Source organism: Colossoma macropomum, unplaced genomic scaffold (assembly GCF_904425465.1).
Source record: "Colossoma macropomum unplaced genomic scaffold, Colossoma_macropomum, whole genome shotgun sequence".
Lineage (NCBI taxonomy): Eukaryota > Metazoa > Chordata > Actinopteri > Characiformes > Serrasalmidae > Colossoma > Colossoma macropomum.
In genome coordinates this window covers 19,235,355-19,260,867 of record NW_023494798.1, presented here as the reverse complement: position 1 = coordinate 19,260,867, position 25,513 = coordinate 19,235,355, and the positions used below count along the sequence as shown (strand labels likewise).

The window sequence follows — 25,513 nt, the reverse complement described above, 5'->3', positions numbered from 1 at the left end:
ACATTAATAAATGTTTCTTTTTCTTAAATTAACCAGGTTTAGATGTTATGTTTTTATATATAAATAATACAATTGATGCTATATGTTAACATCATGTGACAGTGGAACTGCAATCTGCAACACGTGCAACAGGAATAAATTACTACTGGATATGAGTATCTTAGGTCAGTTTGAAAGATACAGGGCAAACTCAATTTTAGAGGCTAAGACAAAAGTTTTCCCAGGTCTGCAGCTGAATCTGAGTTTGAATTATGTCTCAAAATTTTCACATTCACATGGTAAGTGCAGTGAAATACATGATTGGTTTAGTATTTTCCAACTACTTTTGGTGTTTTCTTTTTCCCCTGCTGTTTTGTGGGGAAACGACACACTTAAAATGATGACTCTTCAAGGGTTCTTTAGTGAAGAAAAGTGGTTCTATATAGAACCATGAACACTCAAAGAACACTTTGCATAATTAAAGGGTTCAATGCATCATGAAATTCTTCACATTGATGGAGAATGTGCTGTAGATGGTTTTATATAGAATTTTTATGAAAAGGGTTCTATACAGCACCAAAAAGGGTTTTTCTATTGTAATGTCAAGCTTGTAACCACAGAAGAACCCTTTTTTGTGCTATGCAGAATCCTTTTCAAAAACTGAACCATCTACAGCACATTCTCCACCAATCTGATTAACCCCTTCACGATGCAAAGGGTTCTTTGAGTGTTCACAGTTCCATATATAACCATTTTCTTTACTAAAGAACACTTAAAGAACCATCATTTTTAAGAGTGTACTTGAAAAATGCCCTGCCAATAATATTACAACTACCAACATTAACAGAAAAATACTTGTATTAAATGATGCCCTCTATAATCATATATTTTAACACCTTTTCTTGTGCAATTTAGGTTAAATGCACAGATCTCTATAAACCAAGACCAAAAAAATTGATCACCTGACCCTAAAAAGTTTCTGGGGGAATAAATCCCAGGAATGCGGTTATCAAGGAATTCCAGAATGAACTAAACTATGACTATTCAGAAAATATGTCGAACTTATCCTCCTTGTTTGATAAGGACAGAAAGCAAGGAGAAGGGGTGACTTATCCTGGGGGGCTTCTTCTTCCAAGCTACCCTGCACGGCAAAAAAAAAAGAACGTAGACCAGTGAAGACACGACAGGGAGGAGCTGGAGCGAGATGAGATGGTTGTGCAGGGAGGACCGTTCAGTGGGAGGAAAAGCTCGGCCCTCAGTTTCGTTTCTGTGGAGTATGCAGCGTTGAGGAAGCTGGTGAGGTGACGCTGGTGGTCCTCCACTGAAAGGTTTACAGCCTCCACCATGTCGGACGCGCTGTCAGCGTACATTGTCAGGACCCTCTGTCAGCATGGAGGCAGTCTGGATTTTAAATGTCTGGGTCAGATTTTGCGTCAGCGTTTCACCGTTGTGGATGAAGTTCTGCTGAAAGTGCTCACAGACTTCGACAAGTTCGTCGTTGTGGAAGGTAAAGAGAAGAAGGGAGACTTTCTCCTGAGTCCCGACAGTGTGGTCATAGCAAAGACGTCTTTAAGAGTCTGCCGGACTCTGCCTGGTCAGTGTGGTTACTGTCAGGATCTGCACCTCTGCAGGTATTTTGTGTGTGGAAACTGCAGATTTGGGTGAGTATCTCAGGAGAAATCTGGTTTAGCCAGCCAGACAATCAAAATCTAAACCTTTAAACGTTTTATGTCCTTTCTCTTAGGGCGAAATGCAAAAACTCCCATGCCGTAGATTCTCCTCACAACTCGGTTATCCTGAGTGAAGAAGGCCTGCAGCACCTGGAGAAGTCAGAACTTTTTCAGCTGTTGCTGCAGAATGACCCTTACTTACTGCCCGAGGTGGGTGACTCGGTCAGCTGTGTCCAAAAGTTTGTGGACGCCTCTGTAGCCTCCGCTAATTAGGGGTGTACTCGGTTATCCCAATACTGAAATCACTGTTCGGGTATCCGTTACGCTTCACCGCAGGACAGCTCTGTGTACGTGCCCTTAACGCAGATCTGGTTAGAAGTGACTCAGCAGCCAAAATACAAGAGAAAGAAACGTTCTTATTTTGGAAAGGAAGGAAATATGCTTTTTAAACGTCCTGTACAGCATCCCACCGGGATTGAGTAGGTAGTGCTGCAGCTTCGGAGACGCCGCGTTCTCGGAAGCACTGAAAATGCGCATGCGTGTACACGTAGGCCTGCGTTATCTCTTAACCTGGAAAAAGTATTAAATGTGTGTCTTTTACACGTGTGAATAAAAAAGCCTACCAACAATAAGGGTTTTGGTCTAGAAAGACACTTTAGGCAGTTTATCATTCATTATCAGTTTTCTACGAACTGAAATGTTTAGCATCCTGTTAGCTACTTTGCTAACCAGTTGCAGTTGTTTCTGATTTAACTTACACACTGTGAGGTTAATGTTTGGCACTATACCCGTCCTCCACCCTTAAAAAGATGGTGCTTCAAGGATTCCTTTGTTAGGAAAATGGTTCTATATTGAACCATGAACACTCAAAGAACCTTTTTGCATGCTTTAAGGATTCTTTGCATCATGACAGGGTTCTTCAGATTGATGGATGCATGAATGTGCTGTAGGTGGTTCTGCCTTTTTGAAAATGGTTATAGCACCTAAAAGGGTTCTTCTGTTGTCACAAGCTTAACACTGTAACAGTAGGAGTACCCTTTTGGGTGCTATATAGAACCATTTTCACTGTCTTTCACTGACTGAGAGCAACTCTTGCGGATGTCATGAAGATGCGCATGAGGGACGCTATCTTTGACTGAATCTCACGAATGACACTGTGTTCAGTTTTGTTTCTAAGCCTACACAAGTCTGCATTATAGTAGTTTTTATTTTTAGTGATGAATCAGCAATTGTATGTGTAGACTGTCTAATTTACATATAATTTGCATAAAACTGTTTTCTCTCTCTCTCTCTCTCTCTCTCTCTCTCTCTCTCTCTCTCTCTCTCTACACTCTTGGAGTTTTAGCCTACTGATTTTTCTCTTTTTAGGCTTTTTATCCAATATTTTAATTATGTTTCCTTTTTCATGTTCCTGTAATCCTAAAAATGATCTTTCTTATTAAATTGCATTATCTGTTTGACTTTTGAAATTCAATGTGTGCTCTTCTCTTTTTAATTTTTGGGGTACATCGCATCACAGAAATTAAGAATGTGTTTTTCATACATTCCTAAACTTTTATTTTAGTTGTGCTGTGTTACATTAACCAACAGTAGAGACTGAGGGCAAATGTCCCATAATTAACTTTGATTGCAGAAGAAACACTGAACAGCTGTCTACAAACTTTTGACCCTGTAGGGTATTTCTCAACGAATCAAATGTCCATCCTGATTTGAGTTTATTATGATTTTAGGTGTGCTCCCATTATAATAAAGGGAACGGAGAACATGGCAGTTGTAAGTACGAGACGTCCTGCACCAACCTGCACCTCTGCCAGCACTTCCTGCAGGACGACTGTAAATTTGGAGCTGATTGCAAGCGGGCTCATTCATTTGATGCTACCACTGTGAAAATCCTGAATGGCAGAGGACTCAGCCCAGAAAACATCAGCAATTTCTGCAAGATTTACAAAAACAAGTTTCTGATTTCTTCATACAAAGAAAAACCAGCTGTTCTGCCTGATACAGAAAAAACAGCTGCTCCCAGTGCAGGTTAGACCAACTGGAGGGAAGACTGGTGGCTTTGGTCTTTAGCTTGGTGCATATTTCCTCACTTTGTCATCTCTGTTAGTAATGATTACATTTCCTTGCCTTTTTAGTGTCTCCAGCTGCAAGTGAGAGTTCAAAGCAGCCCTCCAGCAGGCCAGTGAGTGAAATTGACTCCAAAGAGATCTGCCTTTTCTTCATCCGAAGAGGATGCAGCTTTAAAGGTAGATTATAACATGGCTCATGTGATCTAATAAGGGCATCAGGTCTTGTAGGAACATTTGGAATGGATTTAGTCATTCGGTTTCACACTACCTCTATTTTAACATTATCAACATTATATATGAAAATTCAGAAGGCACATGTAGGTTCGCTGCTGGTTTAAGATGGTAAATAAAATGTCTGTAGTGAAGACCCCTGGTTCGTATCACCACCGCTGTGAAAAAAAAAAAAAAATCAGGAAATTTGGTGGAATTGCCCCTTATTGTTGGTTCAGGTGATCAAGTAAAAATATCGTATTGTGTTAAAGGGAAAGTCCAGAAATTTTCCAACATTTCTGCATTTTGTGCAGACATAAAGAATGTTTTCATGTAAAATGATTCATTGTAGAGAATGTACCTCAGGTTTGGAGTTCTTTACAGTAGTAGTGATATGAATCAAAGGGCAAATATTGCAATTTTATTTATTATCTAAAATGTTGAGTGAACCTACATGTTTTTCTCAGGATTGTTGTAAAACAATGTCTCAGACATTAGGTATCTCTATTTGGGCATCGATTATGGGTGTGTATTTTATGTCAAATCACCCTAAAGAACTTTGCTTAGATTTTAATGCAAAATTTGGCAGAAAATATGAAAGATTCTTTAACTTAATTTTGCCTTTTAGATAAGTGTGTTCGCATTCATTACCATCTGCCTTATAAATGGCAGGTTTTAGATAAGGATGGAAAGACATGGACAGACTTGCAGAATGGAGAGGAAATTGAGAAGGCCTTCTGTAATCCAGCCAATGATGTGAGGTACCCATTTTTCTTTCATATGGAGGCACTTTGATTAATCTGTCATTATTTGTTAACACATTTTAAGACAGGTAAACAGTCAGGTCCTTAAGAAGTTAAATATTAACTTTATTTCATTGAAAGCTGAACTGACTGTAAAATGAAAAGGTGAATTAAAACTCTCAGTCCAGGGCCTCAGGTAGTGAACTTCATCACGATGACCTGTGGAGGAGCATCAGTTCGCCGTCTGTCTACAGCATCTTCTGTTACCAAGCCTCCTCACTTCATTCTGACCACTGAGTGGATCTGGTATTGGAAGAATGACCAAGGAGCATGGACTGAATATGGGCAAGGGGTCAGTGGCTTTTGTTTCCGTCTCAGCTAGTACTGAGTTGGCTAGTTGTTAACATGCTTTTCTACTTTTTCTGAACATAATCATGTTGTTTGTAGATGGATACAAAGCATGCAACCCCTCTCACCTCTCAGACGCTGGAGAATGTTTACCATGCTGACCCTCACTGTGAAATTCCTGTCAGTTCTGAGAACCATACATACATACTCTACTTAAAAGGTACTCTGCATAAAGGATGTACAGCTTTGGTATTTTGGCATTGTATTAAATAAATTATGGCCTATATTGTTTCCATTTTGTGATTCTGTGTTTTATCTACAGATATGTACCAGCAAAATGTTCTCTACAAGACCAAAAGAGAGATTCGGAGGAGGCCTCGATTCGTCTCTACTCTCGAGGTTGAGAGCAAGCTGAAATGGTATCAAACTAAAACTTTCAACTGAACTGACAGATCACTGTGGTGTAGCATGTTCACAAATGTTCAGTATTAGTTCATACTAACGGCTGGGTCAGGTGCAGTTTTTGTTGTCATCCTTCATGCAGCATTGGTAGGTCCTGCCTTCTTATGCCACCAATATTATTTGATTCTGTAGAAGAATAATGCTGATTCATATGTGAAATAAAGACAATAATGTCAGGAGATTGAGGCTAATACAATCATAACACTTTCTTTTGTGTCTTTTTTTGCTATCAGCGAAACCTCCAGCTCCTCCTCTGTGGTAGTTCCTGCACACTGGGATAGAGGAGCCCTGCCTGACTTCTCCTACAAGGTACATGACTTACTTGTACACTGTGTGGATGTTGAAGTGAGACACTTCCCAAATTTCAGTAAATGTACAAATGCTCCAATATTCAAATTATGCAGGCCATTCCTAATATCCATTTCCAGTTTTACTCTAATGTGCTAGTCATGATACAAAAATACTACTCGATGCAATGCAATACACTGTGTTGTTACATCTCTAATGAGTCTAGGGTTGCCACCAGTCCAGGATTTCCCTGGATTGTCCAGGTTTTTGGTTGCTTGTCCAGGAAAAAAAGTTTCATTCCTGGAAGCAAAATGTCCAGGAATCCATGCATTTTCATATGTTTGTACTTCCTGTGAAGTTTAAATGGCTTCTTTTCATCCAATCGAACCGTTTGTATACAAAGAACGGGTTTGAGTAGTTCATATTACTCTCAGCATAGGGATAATTGCTTGAGAATGGCGCACTGCTGGGGACATGTTTAAATACAAGACAACACTGCAACAACAAAAACTGGTTAGATTAGATTGTGTAGCTGAACTGACATCAATCTGCCTTAGACTACATTGTGAGCATAGCTACCTGTCTGTAGATTTTAGTAAAAATCCACTGATCAATCCACTGATCAAGTGTCCAAGAAATGTATAGATCTGATATTGTGGTGGTATAAAGCTCCGACCTTAGCTAGGCAGAAATGGCCCAACAGCTTCTACTCTCTTAAAAATAAAAGAGAGAGTTCTTTGAAGCATTGTCCTACAAGAACCACTTTTGGTTCACAAGAACCATTCAGTAGAATTCTTAAGTTTAAAGACCATCTATATATTGTAGACATTATATAATTATGGAAGAACCAAAGAATCAAATAGGAACCTTTATTTTTATGAGTGTATTACTGGCCTATTTATTCTGTTTAATAGACTGTTGACTGACTGAGGGATTTTGAAGTTTTATTTTCCCTGTTGTGTAAGGGGTGTGTCCGTTGTTGTGCTATGGTAATATCCATACATTGCATATGTAATAGTATGACGAAACATAATTTGACCTTTGGTTGTCAGTTGGTTCCCTTGTCTAGGGCTGATGCTGAATTTGTCATGTTAGAGAAGATGTTTAAACAGACCATGCCCAAACACACTGTCATCAGCATTCAGAGGAACCAGAACAGCTCTCTGTGGAAGGTATTTCAGTGGTAAGGTCAAGGTCTGCTTGTTCACAGTCATGAATCATATCATGCAATGTTTAATAAGTGAGGTCATTGACGTTATGAAACACTTACAGTGTGTTATCATTATTATAGAGCACTGTTAGCAGTTGTGTCAACTGAATGTAGAGCACATGTAGAATGTACAGTATTTCTTGTATGTTTTGGTTAGTATTTTTAACATACTTGGAAAGACTAAGGTAAATAACACAATACCATTTTCATTCTTAACAAGACCTGCAGACACTTGACTGAACTTTGTATTAAACTACACATTAATCTAGATGTTTCCATTTCACAATACACATTTATCTTTGCACTGAAAAACTTTCTGGGCTTTTAAATGCCATCAAATGCAGCATGTAACATGTTTCAGCACTCTGCTCTGTGAGTTTGCATGGTCACTTCTTTATCGCTTCATGGCTGAGCTGTTGTTGCTTCTAGATATTTCCATTTCACACTACACATTAATCTTTGCACTGAAAAACTTTATGGGGTTTTAAATGCTGTCAAATGCAGCATGTATACTGTTGTGGGTGCTGTCTTCCATACTACTGTATTAACCCAACTTCATATTTTGAATGTTCTTTACACTAGGCAGAAAGAGCAGATGAAGCAGAAGAATGGAGGGAGAGACGCAGATGAGCAACTCTTGTTCCACGGCACAGATCAGTCTGTAATAGAGGCCATCTGTGAGCAGAACTTTGACTGGAGGGTGTGTGGAGTTAATGGCACATTGTATGGCAAAGGTGAGAGTAGAAGATTCAAAGATTGTCTATTCCATGCTTAGTAATATTATCCTTATGATGTAAGCTTATTGCACTGTAGATGTACATGGGTTTGTGGTCTGTACTTTCTGTACATGTACTTATTATTGAAGTATACACAGTGTGTAGTATACACTGTATGGCCATAAATATGTGAACACCTGACCATCACACCTCTATGAGCTTGTTGGTCAGCCCATTTCAAAACTATGGGCATTAATATGCAGTTGCCCCCACTTAGTGGCTATAACAGCCTTCACTCTTTTGTAAATGCTTTCCACACGATTATGGAGTGTGTCTGTGGAAATTTGTGCCCATTCAGTGAAAAGAACATTGGTGAGGTCAGGCATTAATGTTGGATTAGAAGACCTGGCTTGCAATCAACAATCCAGTTCGTCCCCAAAGGTGTTCAGTGTGGTTGAGGTCAGGGCTCTGTGCAGGCCACTAGAGTTCCTCCACGCCACACTTGTAAAATCATGACTTTATGGAACTCGTGTTGTGCACAGGAGTACGCTCATGCTGGAACAAGAAAGGGTCTTCCCCAAACTGTTGGCACAAAGTTGGAGGCATAGAATTTTCTAAAATATCTTTGTATGCTGTGACATTAACATTAACCTTCACTGGAACTAAAGGGCCTAGGCCAAATTCTTGGCATTGCACATGGTGATCTTAGGCTTGTGTGCAGCTGCTCAGCCATGGAAGCCCATTTCAGGAAGCTCCTGATGCACACTTATTGTGCTGCTGTTGCTTCTAGAGGCAGTTTGGAACTGTAATGAGTCAGGATAGGTGATTTTTACCTGTAACATGTTTCAGCACTGGTCACTGCATGGTCGCTTCATTATCGCTTCATGGCTGAGCTGTTGTTGCTTCTAGACGTTTCCATTTCACAATAATAGCACTTCCAGTTGACCGCGACAGACCTAGCAGGGCATAAATTTCAGGAACTGACTTGTGGCAACAGTGGGGTTTTTTATAACAGTTCCACGTGTAAAGTCACTGAGTTTTCAAATATGACCCATTTCACACACCTGATTGTAATGGGTATAGCTGAAACACCTGAACATAATAATTAGGAGTGTCCACATACTTTCGGCCATGTAGTGTATGTGTAAGACACAAAATTGAGAGTTTTCATTAATTTCATTGTAACTTTAATTGGATTTAGACCATTTTGCAGTGGTCACTTAAAGGCAGCTGTCTGTTTATATCTATTTCAACATGAGATGTTTTTGTTTCTTACTCAGGGAGTTATTTTGCCAGAGATGCCTCCTACTCTGATAATTATGCTAAGTCTGTGGAAAATTCCAAAAAGATGATGTTTGTGGCACGAGTTCTGGTGGGTCACTACACCCGTGGCCAGAGTGAATTTGTCCGTCCACCTGCTAAAACGCCAGGCAAAGGCTTCTATGACAGCTGTGTTGACAATATAAGTAGTCCAAGCATTTTTGTTATCTTTGAAAAGTACCAAATCTATCCTGAATTCATCATTGAGTATGGCCCTGAGGAGTCCAGATGTTTGATTTCTTGAGTGCCTGCAGCATCAGAGGTTACGAGGTTTTATAATAGTGCTATTACAGCAGGTGTTGGTAAACTACTAAGTGAAAAATCATGGGAAACATTGATATTTTATAAATCCTCTTTAAGGAAACAAAACTTTGTAACTCCATTGTTTTTCTTCATTTTTAAACCACTTAAACACCTGTTGTCATTTACATTTTATCAGCATTTTTGGATAAATGGTCTAATGGGTCCTGAAATAAAATCTCAGCCTAGTAATGTACATTAAAGAGAATTTTTTTTCAAAATTTCTGTATAATTAAATTGTTGATGTAAACAAAGTCATTCAGAGTGGTTTGATGTGAAATAGTCATTGTAGATAAACTTTTTTATTTATTTAAAATAAATAAAATTTTAGATTTATTCACAGTACTGATTGGATAGGAACCAGGGGTCACAATGTCTACAATGGCAGTATTTGTAACCATTTTATGTCATAACTTTCCGTGAGGTAGCTTTTGATTCGTTACACTCTGGAAGGGCTATGAAACAGTTTGGACTTGATAACTTTCTTTAGAATAGAGCACACTTGGAATTTCCTGGTTTACTTCTTAACTTCTCAAAATTGGTGAAGTTGCCCTTTGAGACCATTTTTCCTCCTCCTATAAAGTTACTGTTTTAGACATACAAAGTTTTGTTACTACAGCAGTGATATGCATGAGCTTAGTGTATACGCTTACTGACATAAACTAGATACAATGTTTTGTACTTCATTAAAGAATATAAAATATATAACAATAATTAGAGCCTTAAAAGTGCCTTAAATCATCTTCAGCTGTTTAGCACAAAAAATGCTGATTCCTCATATCAGTGCATGAAGTGGCATATGTATACTGTGTAACCAGTTACTGAACTGTCAGATTGCCTGTGTGAACCTGATTACTTATGTAAACTACATGTGAATAATTTGCTGGTTTCCTGTATATCAGGATGTATCTGTATTAACAATGAATTTCTGAATGAATATGAAGTAACTGATGAAGGAGATATTTAATTTTTTTTGTCATAAGTGAATGATTAAACACTGAAAATTCAGATTTCCTCAGTAACTCTTTCATTTTGATGCTATGTATCAAATTCATTTTCATCATTTGTAATATATTTGCATGAAATGTCACAAGTAAAGGTGAAGTTAAAGCCCCAGGGAGCTAAAACTGTGTTTTGTTTATATGTTTTTAAGTAGGTTAATCTTGCTTTTGTGAACACACAGTATTTGTATGCCAGACTAATAAGGTTCCAGTGTCCAATAAATGACCAATATATTTTGCCAAATTTTTCCCCTCTGAGATAATTTTCTGATAGGTTTGATAACTGATTATTAAGCATTGTTTTATCATATTTCCATATTGTTTTTCATTCAAACTTGGCTGGATATTTAATATACCACTCAATTTTAGTATCATGCAAACATTTTTAATATGAGATGTAACAGTGCAGCCCATTCAGTTTCCAGAACAGCCAGGGCTTGAAAAGATATTGTGTGTCCAGACAAAAGGTGGCACCATTCCAGTTAATCAGCATATAACCAGTCCATATAAAATCAGTACTCACTTTCCTGAAGTCTAGGAAATCCTATGCGCTCTGTGATCATTAGCTATGCTAATACGCCCAGAAGCCTTTCTGCTCCCTTGCTGCGTACCTGAAACATATTAACTCTAATCCTAACAAAGACAAGGAAGGGGAAATTCTTGTATTTAAGTGAAGAACCGGCCAGTGCTGGGTAGAGCTTTGAATCCCTTATATATAGTGGGAAGAGTGAAGTGTGAAAAAGATTATATGAAAAAATGTTTCGTAACTGAAAGTATATAGATCAAAGTTGGTACATATATAGAATTTTTATTAAGTATTTTATTTTTATTGGCAGATTCAAGATCTGCAGCATTTTTTTGAAGGCATTTGAATCAGGCGTTTAACCTGAACAGGACAGCACTAGTTTTTAACGATTTTGCATTTGATCCAATGTACTGGATTATCCTACATCAATTACCTGTTCCTCTGTGTTTCAGTCTCGGAGCTTTTAGTCTCAAGAGTACTGATTTTTTTTTTACAAAAGTCACTCCTGGGTTTTTTCCTGGGGAGCAAAGCGTGATTTCTGAACTTCAAGGTTTGAGTATAAATATCTAAACACAAACTCAAAATATTATACTGTTATACAAATTTGTAATTAGTTTTTTATATTTTAAATATTTTCGTGTATTAGGTTTGGCTGTTTCGCTAAAAGGGAGATCAGTGACTCACAATAGTGCAGCACAATATTAAAGTCACCTATAATCTATCATTCTGTTTCATAAAACAGTGCAGTTTTTGTATTTGGCTTATGTGTTAATGTGGTAAGTTAAATTCTTATTAAAAAGTCTAATTGAAGTTATTTTTCTCTTTTCTTTATTTAACTAAACATCTTTAATTAAATACAAGTAATCCAAAAGTAATAGAAGGTAATCAGATTAAATTACTTTTATGTAGTAATCATTTGGATTAGGTTACAGTTACATTTTAAGAGGTAATCAGTAATCTGTAACAGATTACATTTTAAAGTAACCCTCTCAACCCTGATTTAAACTCTAATTGAACACCTGTGATACAGATGGATTTTGTATACTATCCATCACTTACTTTCAATTCTGCTTAAGTATTTTCCTGACTGTGAGCTGATCATGCCCAACCCTGCATGACTAACTTAGCTAGTCACTATCAGTCATACTAAAACTATTTGTCTAGCAGGTGGTTGTGGCTAATGGGTGGTACTCATCTTTGCAGATTAATTTTACATTTATACATTTATATTGAATTGTATGTTTTAATTTTAGTTGACTTGTTGTTAGCTTGACTGATTGGCAAGAAAAAAAAAGAAAATCAAGGAGGTCTAAATGAAGTAAAACATACTTTTCTCCTGATAATGTTAAGTATAAGGGAAAGTATTCAATTTTAATAAAACATGAATACAGTGCAGACTTTCCAAAATAATATTTAGGTACAGTAACAAAGTACAATCACTGAAGCATTTTCCATCCCTGGAATATCTAGTGTATGTGACATAAACCATTCATATAAGTGCGTAGACTATGCATGTGAGTGATGGGTTCTCACAGCCCTGACTACTGGCAGGTCCTATTTGGGAGGACTAGCAGAGCTGATTAGGGAAACTCCACACATAAACAAAAGAGGCATAAAGACAAATTATGTGCTACTATAAAATACAGTCATATTTGATAATTTGTAAATTATTTGAAAAGAAAATAATTACTTAATAAAGTATTCTTTTCCAGAACTTAACTGAATTATTGAAAGTATTTCCAGACGATTCCGCACGCTCAGTGTGCAAACAGATGGAGCCAGGAGCCAATAAAATCTTGTGCCAGTCTCTCCAGCTGCTAATGGAAACAGACTAAACTAAATTTCAATACATTAATTTAACTCAAAGATCATATTTGAATACATAAAATCATCAGTAAAGTTCCAGTAAATCAAAATAGTTCAGTAATGTGGTAGATGTCCTGTTTTAGGTACAACAGACTTTATACCTTTGGTTATGTGTCTCATTGAAAAAACTGACTTTGAAAAACACAGTTCATTCCCTTTGATTAGACTCAATTAACTTTGAGTGATTTAACACTTCAGATACTTACATTCTTTCAACAATAATACCAAAGTACATTTAAAAATGAGTCATTTCAATTAATAGCAACTTATTTTCCCTTCTCTGGATACAGGCCAATTTTACATTTGAGTTTTACAGTTTTTTTCATAAAAAGAAAAATATTACCAACTAGCTATGTGTGCAAATCTGTTTGCGCAAACTAGCCAAAGTAGGCCTATAACCATGAAGGTAAATATATAAATAGATTAAATACATAAAAATAATATGATTGGATTGCTTCATCATGTTGCCAGGTCTTTTCATTTATGTACAAAAGACTAAATATCTTTTAAAGTCAACTTTAGTTTTTCCTTTTTACAGCAGACATTAGTGATTAATTATTATTAGTCATTATACTGCTTTACAGAAATCTAGGCCCAGCTCTCTAATATGTGCAGACTTACGACTTACGTGACAAGAAACCACTCCCTAAAATGGCATGAGGGAGACACCAAAACTGAAAGCAGGAATCTGTTTTCTGCCTCTGAGTGTCACTGGAGAATGGAATTATAATATAGATGAACTGGGCAAATTTACAAATGCAAGACTGAAGCAGCCAAATCAATAGAGTACTGTAACCATATAACCAAATTAAGCCAGTGTGCAAGGTAAATTCTGTCAGAAAGATCTAGAAAGAATACTGAAATTGTGCTGCTCATTCTCAAAAAGCGCCACCATGCGTCCGGATTAAATTAACACTCAAAGTTCCAGTTTCTTGAAAATGAGATTAAGGGTGTATTCACAGAAGAACTATTTTTTTCCGGACCCGAGGCCATTTCTCTTATAGTTCGGTATTTAGTGAAGTGTGAAAGCTCAAAAACTGAATGAAAGAATGAAATCACCTTTTTTCTTCAGCAAAAGAATAATATCCCATTTAACTGCAATGCTGTCTCATGACAGGATATATGGCTAAACATTCTCAGAAAGTCACAAGATTTTCATTTTTTAGGTGTTCTTACAGAAGGATGCACTCAACAATAACAGCTTTATCACTGGTTGGAACTAAAGGAACATCCTAAATTTAACATTCAATTTTAAACATAAGAGGACGCATTGTTTACCAGGTTGGAAATGAAAGGGAAAATAATTTCTTTTGTTTGAAGACCCAAACCAGCCCATCCTGGGTGTGGACTGAAGTATTCGAGCCAAGTGTGTAAACGCCTTAAATTGAGCAAGAGTGAGGAAGTTCATTACAAGAGATACAGACAACAGTACAACTCTGTCAGAATATTAGCGTATCATGGCGACATCATGCCAATTTTACATTTGAGTTTTACAGTTTTTTTCATAAAAAGAAAAATATTACCCACTAGCTATGTGTGCAAATCTGTTTGCGCAAACTAGCCAAAGTAGGCCTATAACCATGAAGGTAAATATATAAATAGATTAAATACATAAAAATAATATGATTGGACTGCTTCATCATGTTGCCAGGTCTTTTCATTTATGTACAAAAGACTAAATATCTTTTAAAGTCAACTTTAGTTTTTCCTTTTTACAGCAGACATTAGTGACTAATTATTATTAGTCATTATACTGCTTTACAGAAATCTAGGCCCAGATCTCTAATATGTGCAGACTTACGACTTACGTGACAAGAAACCACTCCCTAAAATGGCATGAGGGAGACACCAAAACTGAAAGCAGGAATCTGTTTTCTGCCTCTGAGTGTCACTGGAGAATGGAATTATAATATAGATGAAGTGGGCAAATTTACAAATGCAAGACTGAAGCAGCCAAATCAATAGAGTACTGTAACCATATAACCAAATTAAGCCAGTGTGCAAGGTAAATTCTGTCAGAAAGATCTAGAAAGAATACTGAAATTGTGCTGCTCATTCTCAAAAAGCGCCACCATGCGTCCGGATTAAATTAATACTCAAAGTTCCAGTTTCTTGAAAATGAGATTAAGGGTGTATTCACACAAGAACTGTTTTTTTCCGGACCCGAGGCCATTTCTCTTATAGTTCGGTATTTAGTGAAGTGTGAAAGCTCAAAAACCTGAATGAAAGAATGAAATCACCTTTTTTCTTCAGCAAAAGAATAATATCCCATTTAACTGCAATGCTGTCTCATGACAGGATATATAGCTAAACATTCTCAGAAAGTCACAAGATTTTCATTTTTTAGGTGTTCTTACAGAAGGATGCACTCAACAATAACAGCTTTATCACTGGTTGGAACTAAAGGAACATCTTAAATTTAACATTCAATTTTAAACATAAGAGGACGCATTGTCTACCAGGTTGGAAATGAAAGAGAAAATAATTTCTTTCATTTGAAGACCCAAACCAGCCCTTCCTGGGTGTGGACTGAAGTATTCGAGCCAAGTGTGTAAACGCCTTAAATTGAGCAAGAGTCAGGAAGTTCATTACAGGAGATACAGACAACAGTACAACTCGGTCAGAATATTAGCGTATCATGGCGACATCATGCCACATAATGAGACTTCTGTGTGATAACTTCGGCTGTCTGGACTTGGGGCAGGTGAAGAGAGACCTGAAGAAGAGCTTCACTGTGAACGAAGTGCAGCTGGATCGGCTGCTGTCTGACCACAGCAGCTTTGTGGTGGTGGAGCAGAGTCCGGGGTCAGAAGCGCTGCTGCTGGCCAAAACAGAGCTGCGTGTCTGCACCACACAGGAGAAGTGCAGGGGCTGCGAGCAGCTGCACCTGTGCAGGTTTATGGTGTGTGGCAAGTGCTGGTTCGGGTAAGAAATCAGCCCTTTCTACTATTAATTATCACTTTAGCACAGAGCAGTAGAGCCATATAGAGTTCTATAACCATATAGATTACTATAACCATAAAGTGCTGAACCATAGAGTACTGTAAACATAAGGAATCGGGTAAGAAATCAAGCAAGAAATTAGTCTTTTCTTCTATTAGCTACCCCTTTAGCGCACTGTAATAGATCCATATAGAGTAATGTAACCATATAGAGTATTGTATCCATAGAGTACTATAATCATACAGAGCTGTACGCATACAGTACTATAACCATATAGAGTATTGTAACCATAGGGTACTATAATCATAGACTATTGTAAGAATATAAAGTACTTTAACCATAGAGTGCTATAATCAATGTACAAAAAATGTACATGTTTAGTCATTCTGAGGGCTTTCAAACAGAGAGGGTTTTTACAAATTGATTGCACTTAAAACTTAAAATCAAGCCTGATGCTCTTTTTCTTAAACCCCTTAAATGACCATGGACCCCCTGGCAGGCCCAAAGTTTAAATACACACTTTTATAACATATGAATAGCTCAAACAGTTTGTACTGAAGTCCCTGTAGTTACTGAATAATAAGCCTTTGTATGTAGTGAGCCTGTAATTTTAAAGGGTTAACACTGGCAACATTGAATAGTAACATTACTGTGTTTCTTTTAGACAGTGCAACACTGATACATATATGGATAATTTTGTTCTGCTTTTGCAAAATTGCTGCTATGTTTTCATTTTATTTTATTTGAACATTCTAAGCATTATCTCTGCTATATGATCCCAGGTCTAAGTGCACAAACTCCCATGACTTAAAATCAACACATAATTCTGTGATCTTGAAAAAAAAGAATCTTCATGAACTCCAAGAAGCACAGTTGTTTCAACTTCTGCTGCAGAATGACCCTTTACTTCTTCCAAATGTGAGTTTAACTTGTCTATATAGCTCCTGGGTGAGTTTTAATATTTGTTTTTTTTTCTCCAGAGCTACTTATATTTTGTCTTCTTTACATAGACACACCCAGCACCACTGTAATGGGCTGCTATGAAATCTGTGTCACTATCTCTTGTCATCATATGCTTTTTATAGATTTGTCCTCATTATAATAAAGGCAATGGAGAACATGGCAGTTGTAAGTACGAGACGTCCTGCACCAACCTGCACCTCTGCCAGCACTTTCTGCAGGACGACTGTAAATTTGGAGCTGATTGCAAGCGGGCTCATTCATTTGATGCTGCCGCCATGAAAATCCTGAATGACAGAGGATTCAGCCGAGAAAACATCAGCAACCTTAACAAAATATACAAGAACAAGTTACTCATCTCTTCTTACAAAGAAAAACCAGCTGTTCTGCCTCCTAGAGAAAAAACAGCTGCTCCCAGCACAGGTTAGACCAACTGGAGAGAAGACTGATGGCTTTGTCTTCACTTGGTGTATATTTCCTCTTTTTTACAGCGGCTTCTGAGATCATACACTGATCATCAAAAAAAATAGTTGCCCCGAAGGAATCTACCGACAGGAATGAAACTTGGTGGGTATGTTTGACATTGTGAGACATGCGAATGATTCAAATTTCATGCTCGGCCATGCATGTGATGCAAGGACAGGCCTTATCGCTGTACCTGACTGACTATGTAAGGTCCCATTGCGCGTGCTTTCCATTCTGACTCATGTTGTTGTGTTGGTAGCGTCCTTTGCAAGCGAAGTGTGCCTCAGAGAAGAGTTCGAAAGCAATTCAAACATTTGGAAGAGTTTGAGAGGGTTACATCGTAGTTCTCCGGGAAGCGGGATGGTCTAACTGTGCCATACTGGTTGTGTGGATAATACCATAGCATGCTGTTGGCGGCAGTGGATAGGAGAAGGCACGCACCAGTGACATGAAGGATCTGGGAGATCTACATGAACCACACAGAGGGAGAACCAACAGATTGTCCGTCATGCACGGAGTGACCCAACAGCTACGACTGCAGACATTCAATGAGCAGTGATACCCTCCATGAGTCATCCTGTTAGTGCCAGCACCATTGGCAGATGGCAGCACGACACAGGACAACATGCACACGGACTGTTATGACGACTTAACACCATGTCACTGTCGACAAAGACTGCAATGGTGTCGTGCCACACTGTCATGTGACTCAGTGACTCAGAATGGCAGCGGGTCATCTTCAGTGATGAGTCCCGCTTTTGTCTTGGTGGACACGACCAACGGATTTGTGTGTGGAGGCACCGTGGTCAGCACCAAGATGAACGGTTTGTTGTCTGTCGTCACATGTCCAGAAGGCCTGGTGTCATGGTGTGGGGTGCAATTTCATATGATGCCAGATCCCCTTTGGTCTTCATTACAGGCACTTTGACAGCCCAACCAGTGGCCCTACCTTTTCTGAATGCACACTCCAGTGTGTTATTCCAACAGAACAATGTCGTCCGCATACTGCTGCCGTCTGAAGAGCTTGCCTTGAAGACACAGATACTATGCCATGGCCAGTTGCATTGCCAGACCTATCCCCATTTGAAAATGTGTGAGATGCTATTGGACGTGTTATCAACACTCCACCCTACCCAAAAAATCTGCAGGAACTGCGTGAGAATAGTCAAGCTGCATGGGATGGATTATCGCAGGACACCATCAGGAACCTCTACAACTCCATACCGAGATGTCTGGCATGTTTTATCTTCTTTCCAAATAACATTGCAATCCAACACTTCCTTCTGGGTGCAACTATTTTTTTGACGATGAGTATATGTTTAGTGTCACAGCCCTGGCATCAAATGTAAATATTCACCCCAAAAAACACTCTGCTAATTTACAGTAAACTAGTCTCAGAGGACTGGATCATTATCAATAGATGTGCAGAGTAGGTGACTCAAAGATCAGAGGAAAAAAAACACAGGGTGTTCACCCAGTAAATTCTAAACGTGTTATTTCTTCTCATGTCTAGTAGGCAAACAATGCAGCACTCAGCAGTCCAACATCTCAGTGAGTGAAGCAAACCGCCATGAAATCTGCCTGTTCAATATTCTCCAGGGATGTAGTTTCAAAGGTAACATTACTCAAAAATATAAATAAAACATTCATTAAAACCTCCCCCCACACCCCCAAAAAAGAAAAACAAACAAAATAACAAACAACAACAACAAAAATGCTACACAGAGTTTTCAGGTACAAATTATCCTAGACTTTACAATTTCAGTGTACTTTCAGAACTACTTACTACATATAACTAATTAATATTTATCAGTAGTGTGGGGAAACTAAACGGGACTGATTTTTCTACATTTCTGGATAAATAAATGATTCAGATTTCATTCAGAGTGGTTTGATGTGAAATGCTCTGTTGTAAAGAAACTTACAGAGTTAGAATTGTTCACAGTGGTGGTGAAAGGAACCAGATGTCCCAAGCATTTGATGCTGCTGTGTGATGCAGCTGAGTGATGGAGGCGCTTCACAAGCACAGCTAGTGGCCACACTAGCCCGGCTAGGGTGCTGCTAAAGGCTAGACCAAGTCTAAAGGCTTTCATTACCCCAAGAGCTTTGTGGTTCCTTCAGCGTACCTCTCTAATGTTTGCTCCCTCAGTAACAACCTGGACCAACATTACCTCACACTGTAACTGACTATACAGGAGATGAGTGCTTACTGAAAGAAGCTTGACTCAGCTATTGAGGTAAAGGGCTCCCATTAACGTGTTTTGTACTGTTTGTATGTTTTGTGTTAGCTGGTTTATTTGTGGCACACCAGTGAAATGAATACCTTAGGAAAAAGTATATCACCCACTACTATTGCCTTTCCACGAAATACTGACATTACACATTTTGCCATGAGCGTTTTCACTGTTGCTCGTCAACCAACACAGCCAACGTACTGTTAAGTTGTGATGCACATGCACGTGTGTTTTATGGTATCAGTCATAGGTACCAGTTTCCACATGTCTGACACAATACTGCGTATGGTATTGGCACCAACACAGATACGGTATGAGTGTGAGTGCAAGCATAGTGATTATATAAAATGGTTACGAATACATTACCAGACACCTGAAATACTGTTTTGATAAAGTTTTGTCCTAAAATATATTTTTAAATACATTAATGGCAGAGTGGTACATGCAGGGCAGTGTACAGCAAAACGGTACCAAAAGAAAACGTATAAAAACTCAGAAGACATGTGGTTTACTTATGGTCTTAGATTGCAAATAAAATGACAATATTTGCGTCAACATCATGACCCCTGGTTCCTATCACTGATACTGTAAAGAAATCTGGGCTAATAAGTTGGTCTGCAATGAACCTTCATCAAACCACTCTGAACAACTTTGTTCACTTCTCAGTGATTGAATTATACAGAAATTTTGAAAAATCAGTGAAATTCTCTTTAGTGTTCGTTGATGGTACATGAATGTTTCAATAGCCTCACTACTCAAAGGCTACTTGATTAGAAAAATATTTGATGCTACCACTATGCTACTGGTAAATGTTAACTTAATAGCTTCGCTAGTTGCAGTGACACCATCACTGTCCAGACCTAAGATAACAATACATTCAGAAAACCATTTATGTTTTATATGACCATCTCCTCATCTCTTCATTAGAGAAATGTGTCCGTGTTCATCATGATCTTCCTTATAAATGGGAGATTTTAGACCGGAATGGAGTAACATGGAAACAGTTGCCCAATGAAGAGCATATTGAGAGGGCCTACTGTAACCCAGCAAATGACATGAGGTATTTCCTATATCAATGTTATTTGTTTAGTTAAAGTCAATTCATTATTACGTGCCTGTATGGTGGCAATAAAGCTGTCATTTTGTTAGTATGGGCTGTTGGTTTTGTGGGTTTTGTTCCTTATGTTGCAACAAACCGATTAAACTGCTTACTGTACAAACGTAAAATGATTACAGCTCTGGGCCTCAGACGGTGAACTTCATCACAATGAAATGCGAAGGGTCATCAGTTCGTCGACTTTCTACAGCATCCTCTGTCACCAAACCTCCTTACTTCATCCTGACCACTGAATGGCTCTGGTATTGGAAGAATGACCAAAAAAAGTGGACTGAATTTGGACGTGGGGTCAGTAAGGATTTATTATTTCCATTTCTATTGGTAGTATAACTAGTATTCATTGTTACCTTATGAATTAGGGTTATGTCATTAAATGTTTGAAATATTTTAGGACAATGCGAAGCATGTTTCCTCAATTACATCAAAAGACTTGGAGGATATGTACCTTAAAAAAGTTCAGACTGAGATTCGATTCAGCGTGGCAAATGATAACTATGTGCTCAACCTGAAAGGTAATTTCTCAATGCTTTTTTCAGGCCCTTTAAAGACATGTTTTACTTCAACAAAGTGTGTCTGAGAGCTTATTTATGTAAACCTTTCCATTTTTAGAGATGTATCAGCACAGCTTAAGGTACAGCACACAGAGAGAGGTTCGAAGGAGACCCGTTTATGTTTCGTATCAAGATGTTAAGAGCAAATTGAAAAGGTAGTGCTTTTCAGAGTTTTGTGAATAGCATTATATCTGAATTGATGTAAGGTTAAAGAAAGTGTAAGAAGCTGAAACAAATCGTCGCTGTCCAAAAAAAAACATATATCTCCAAAATGGTAACTTTTAATGTAAATTAATGTAAAGAGAGTTTATTCCAAGTTATTTGGGAGCATTTCTATTGGCCTATTTGTCATGAAATTAGCATACAATGTAAAAGACATGTGCCAAATTTCAAATTATGTAGAAAAATAAAAATGGACAAAAATGGAGATACATTTTTTTCTTTGGAAAGCAACAAAATGAAAACAGTTTAAGAAGGTTTGAATTATTGAAAATTTGATTACTGTGATTAAATATATAATCATGAAGCTAATAATGAAGAATGCTTGGTGTTTACCACTGGCAGCTCCAGCTCTTCATCTGTGGAAGTCCCTGATCACTGGAATAAAGAAGCCCTGCCTGAATTCTCCCACAAGGTACATTTTAAACTCATACAAACATGTAAAACAAACATGTTTTGCCAAACTGCTCCCACCATTGTCATTGATAATTTTAACCGAAAAATTACTGTAATATACTGTATTAAACAGTGAAGGTAGTTTAACAGAAAGTATCCCTTCAGATTGTTCCAGTGTCAAAGTCTGCAGATGACTACAAAAAAATAGAGTCACTGTTTAAACAGACAATGCCCAGCAACACAATTCACAACATCAGGAGGGTGCAGAATCCTTCTCTGTGGAGGGTCTTTCAGTGGTAAGTGCATATCTAAACCCTTTCTCTGCTCCCTCTGATGGGGAGGACAGCTAATGTCAACTTAAAAGATGTTTAATAGAGAAAATGTTTAATAGAGAACTTGCAGGAATATTTTCATAATTCACAGAGAAAATAGCCAGATTTACTAAAAGAGGCGCTAATTTACACTGCTGACACTTTGCATCGGTGAAGGTGGCTAATTTAGCAGCTTATCTAAGTAAGGTGCTTCATAAGTTGTCTTGAGGACCTTCCTCATATCTCAGGCAGTGATATAGACTGAGTTATAAAACAACAGACACACAACACACACCTGGAAGAATAAAGGTTATAGGCTGTCTGACTTTAGCATAGTCAGCTAACTTAGCAAGCCTAGTGTTAACTTGGCTAACCTGACTGGAAATTGTTGGCTTGTTTTAATATTTATATATATTTAATATATTAATGTTTTTATCTGTACATGTAGTTTCAAATATTGTGAATAAGTGGGTGATAGTGAGCGGCAGATCGTACAGATTAAGAATAAAGAACCTCACAAAGTACAGGTTTGACACAGTTACGGCTAGGAATGAAAAGAGAGCTGCGGTTGCAACATTATTGTACTGAGTTGGATATTTAAAGATATGAACTACTAACACTGACCAACAAATGAGTTTAAATCTGCTGTGGGAGGGCTTTGTTAGGTCCAGTTGCTTTTGCAATGTCAGTAAGACTGTTAGAGTTGGAACTTCTGATTAAGTTAAACCACATCGTTTAAGGGGGAAATGAACATTTGAATGAGAATCCTCAGTGACATTCTCCTCCTTATCCTGGCTTTTGACATCTGTTCCGAGCCATAAGGATGCTCCTGAATAAACAGATTCTCAAATCTTGGGCTCTTGAAAGTGATTTCAAAGGAAATGGCAGGGCACAGCACCACCTCTGAGCATTAAGACAGGAGGCTGTCAGGACCTGGACAGGCAATGATGGATACTCCTGTTAGGACATGCAGAGCCACTGTGGGTTAGCCCAGTGATTCCCCATCCTGGTCCTGGAGGAAAGCTGCCCGACAAGAAGGGTCTACCTGCAGAGCCACAGTACCACACTCTCAAACCCAGGCTGTCAGACCCATTCTCTCATCTCCAGACATGATGTTACACAGTGGTCATGTGGCTAAGTAGCTATCGCGCCTTGTATTTTGTTATGTGGAGGGTACAGAAGGTAGTGCGCAATGTTTTAAGAAAACCTTAAATACTACGGCTGAATCTCAAATGGCTCCCTGCCCCCTACATAGTGCACTGCAGAGGTTAGGACACCAATACTGCTCCTAATGTTGGATAGGGCGTTGTGCAGTTATTAGCTAAATGTAAATGGCTTTTTATTCAGCATAAAGTGCACTAATTGGGTTTAGAAGCCATTATTTTCTGACCTACATATAGGGGCATATTTAGTGATTCTTGGGCTCTAGGCAGAAGACAGGTATGCGGCCCCCTGAATGCATATTTCAAAATAGTGACGCAGTTGTCTACACTGCAAAAACGGCAGGTGGAATCGTCTTAAATCTAGTCAGTACATCTAATTTCACATTCTTGTCTTTCTACGTTGGCACATAATTTTGCTTGTATTAAAGGATATGCTTGAAGCACGACCCAGAAGGATAAGTGGCTTAGAAAATGTGTGTGTGTGTGTATGTGTCCCTCTGTACTTCACATACTGTACTTTACAAACAGTGCACAGTCAGTTTTTACGGCCAGCCTTATGAAAATCAAAATAAGTGCTTCATAATAATAATCTCATCCTAGTATTTTGCACTTTAAGAGGCGAAACTCCTATAAATGCATATGCAAAGAGGGAAAAGTGCAAAAGTGCAGTGACCACCACTTTCATCTTATTGTAGATGCTAAAAAACGGTTGCCCCTTGTTAGTAAATCACATCAGTCATTTTTTAATGCCAAAACAGGGTTTGCTAAAGCACCAAACATTAGTACATCTGCCCCAAAGTATTAGTTTGCTGCTTTTAAGTACATTTGTTGACAATGTTCCCTATTTTTCCAGGCAGAAGGAGCAGATGAGGGATGGGAGTGGCAGGAGAGATGTGGATGAGCGTTATCTGTTCCATGGCACAGATCAGTCTCTAATAGAAACCATCTCTAAAGAGAACTTTGACTGGAGGATCTGTGGTCTTCATGGAAGATCTTATGGGAAAGGTAGGGGGCTGTTTTAATACTTAATGTTGATTAAATATAACCGCAAACTCAGCTCTAACATTTTACACTGTCTCCTCCACAATACTGTAATGTTTTTGCTCTTCTACACAGGAAGTTACTTTGCAAGAGATGCCAAATATTCTAACACTTACGCAAAATCCAAGAACGGCATTAAGATGATGTTTGCTGCACTCGTGCTTGTGGGAGAATTTACCAAAGGGAACAGCAGCTACCTCCGACCCCCACAGAAGAAAGACAAACAAAGCTTTTATGATAGCTGTGTGGACAAAGAAGCCAACCCTACCATCTTTGTCATCTTTGAGAAGTATCAGATCTATCCTGAGTACATCATTGAGTACTCTTAGGATCCAGCAGCGTGCATTATGTGCTGTTACAGGGACAGTAGAACAATGTATCTTAACCTCAATTATAATACTGATTTACATACAAATGCAACATTTTATTTAGTAGAGAGTTACAAAAAAGTTGTTTTTTTTTCTCCTGGAATATGTAAGCTAAAGGCAGTAACTGTTACACTATAATGATTTTAAATCAGAATACTGACTATAACTAGGTAAAGAACTGTCTTTAATAGTTATGCATTTTGGTTTGAGGGTGTGTTTCTATGTGATTTTGCATGTCATTTATAAATCAATCACTTTTCCCACCATATATATTTTGAACACAATAAATCTCACTAAACAGCTGTAAAGTGTCCATCCTTTTATAGTAACATGACCAAGGCTTACTCAGGCTTAAACAGTTTAATATTTAAGCGTACAATTTCGACTGCACTACTTATAACTATTAGAAATTACAAATGTCTGTCAGCCAGTTGAGCTGTGCATTTAGAGGTAACAACTCCCCCTGTAGTATCAGATAACTCCTCTCATAATTCAGCTTTGAAAAATGCTCAAAATTGAAGGGACACTTTGGAGCCTCTTGTAGGGAAAGTAGCACTGTGATGCAAAAAAATAACAGAGAAAGAAAGATTCTTTTAGCTTAATTTCACTGTGACACAAATGTAGCTTGTAAACACATTTACAATAAGGGTGTTGAAATATGTGCCTGACTTTCCAAAATTCTTTAAGCTTACTTATAGTTTCAGCGCATATACACAAACCAAAAAAGGAGATAAACTTATGACAATGAAAATAACAGGAATGGGCACAGTTATCTGAACACAGATATCCAAACTAATCTTCTGTTTTAATGTTTCCTTCCTATCTAAGCATGAAAACTGTTTTTGATATTTAGGCATTTTTTAGGCTTTTCAATCCCTTTTTTAGTTCAATTTCAAAATTTTCTAAAATAAGTGGATGGAAAGCTTACTAATGATGGGGAAAGCAGGGAATCCACAAAAATAACAAAGGGAAAATCAGACTAAAGACTTAAAGCACTAATAAACACTAAGAACAATAACCAGGGCAACAGGGCTACA

The 25,513-nt window shown here is 38.0% G+C and overlaps 2 protein-coding genes across 2 annotated transcripts; both read left to right on the top strand.

The window, feature by feature from the left end:
* Nucleotides 1-1,153: 1,153 nt before the first annotated feature.
* On the top strand, nt 1,154-10,442 carry LOC118818175 (protein mono-ADP-ribosyltransferase PARP12-like). The gene is made up of 12 exons (XM_036585358.1): nt 1,154-1,640; nt 1,724-1,859; nt 3,380-3,677; nt 3,785-3,895; nt 4,557-4,689; nt 4,855-5,023; nt 5,119-5,239; nt 5,342-5,438; nt 5,715-5,790; nt 6,822-6,952; nt 7,562-7,713; nt 8,976-10,442. The coding sequence occupies exons 1-12, from the start codon at nt 1,324-1,326 to the stop codon at nt 9,257-9,259; spliced, it is 2,025 nt and encodes a 674-aa protein (XP_036441251.1). The 5' UTR covers nt 1,154-1,323; the 3' UTR covers nt 9,260-10,442.
* A 4,876-nt stretch (nt 10,443-15,318) lies between these two features.
* On the top strand, nt 15,319-24,539 carry LOC118818086 (protein mono-ADP-ribosyltransferase PARP12-like). The gene is made up of 12 exons (XM_036585200.1): nt 15,319-15,633; nt 16,434-16,569; nt 16,737-17,034; nt 18,590-18,691; nt 20,238-20,370; nt 20,547-20,715; nt 20,819-20,939; nt 21,037-21,133; nt 21,543-21,612; nt 21,759-21,889; nt 23,921-24,072; nt 24,184-24,539. The coding sequence occupies exons 1-12, from the start codon at nt 15,347-15,349 to the stop codon at nt 24,435-24,437; spliced, it is 1,950 nt and encodes a 649-aa protein (XP_036441093.1). The 5' UTR covers nt 15,319-15,346; the 3' UTR covers nt 24,438-24,539.
* Nucleotides 24,540-25,513: the final 974 nt, after the last annotated feature.

Coding starts and splice junctions, on each gene's coding strand:
- LOC118818175 (XM_036585358.1), top strand. CDS start 1,324: ATGTCGGACGCGCTGTCAGCGTACATTGTCAGGACCCTCTGTCAGCAT. Junction 3,678..3,784: donor AACAGCTGCTCCCAGTGCAG/GTTAGACCAACT, acceptor TTGCCTTTTTAG/TGTCTCCAGCTGCAAGTGAG. Junction 3,896..4,556: donor AAGAGGATGCAGCTTTAAAG/GTAGATTATAAC, acceptor TTTGCCTTTTAG/ATAAGTGTGTTCGCATTCAT.
- LOC118818086 (XM_036585200.1), top strand. CDS start 15,347: ATGGCGACATCATGCCACATAATGAGACTTCTGTGTGATAACTTCGGC. Junction 21,134..21,542: donor GTTAAGAGCAAATTGAAAAG/GTAGTGCTTTTC, acceptor TACCACTGGCAG/CTCCAGCTCTTCATCTGTGG. Junction 21,890..23,920: donor CTGTGGAGGGTCTTTCAGTG/GTAAGTGCATAT, acceptor CTATTTTTCCAG/GCAGAAGGAGCAGATGAGGG.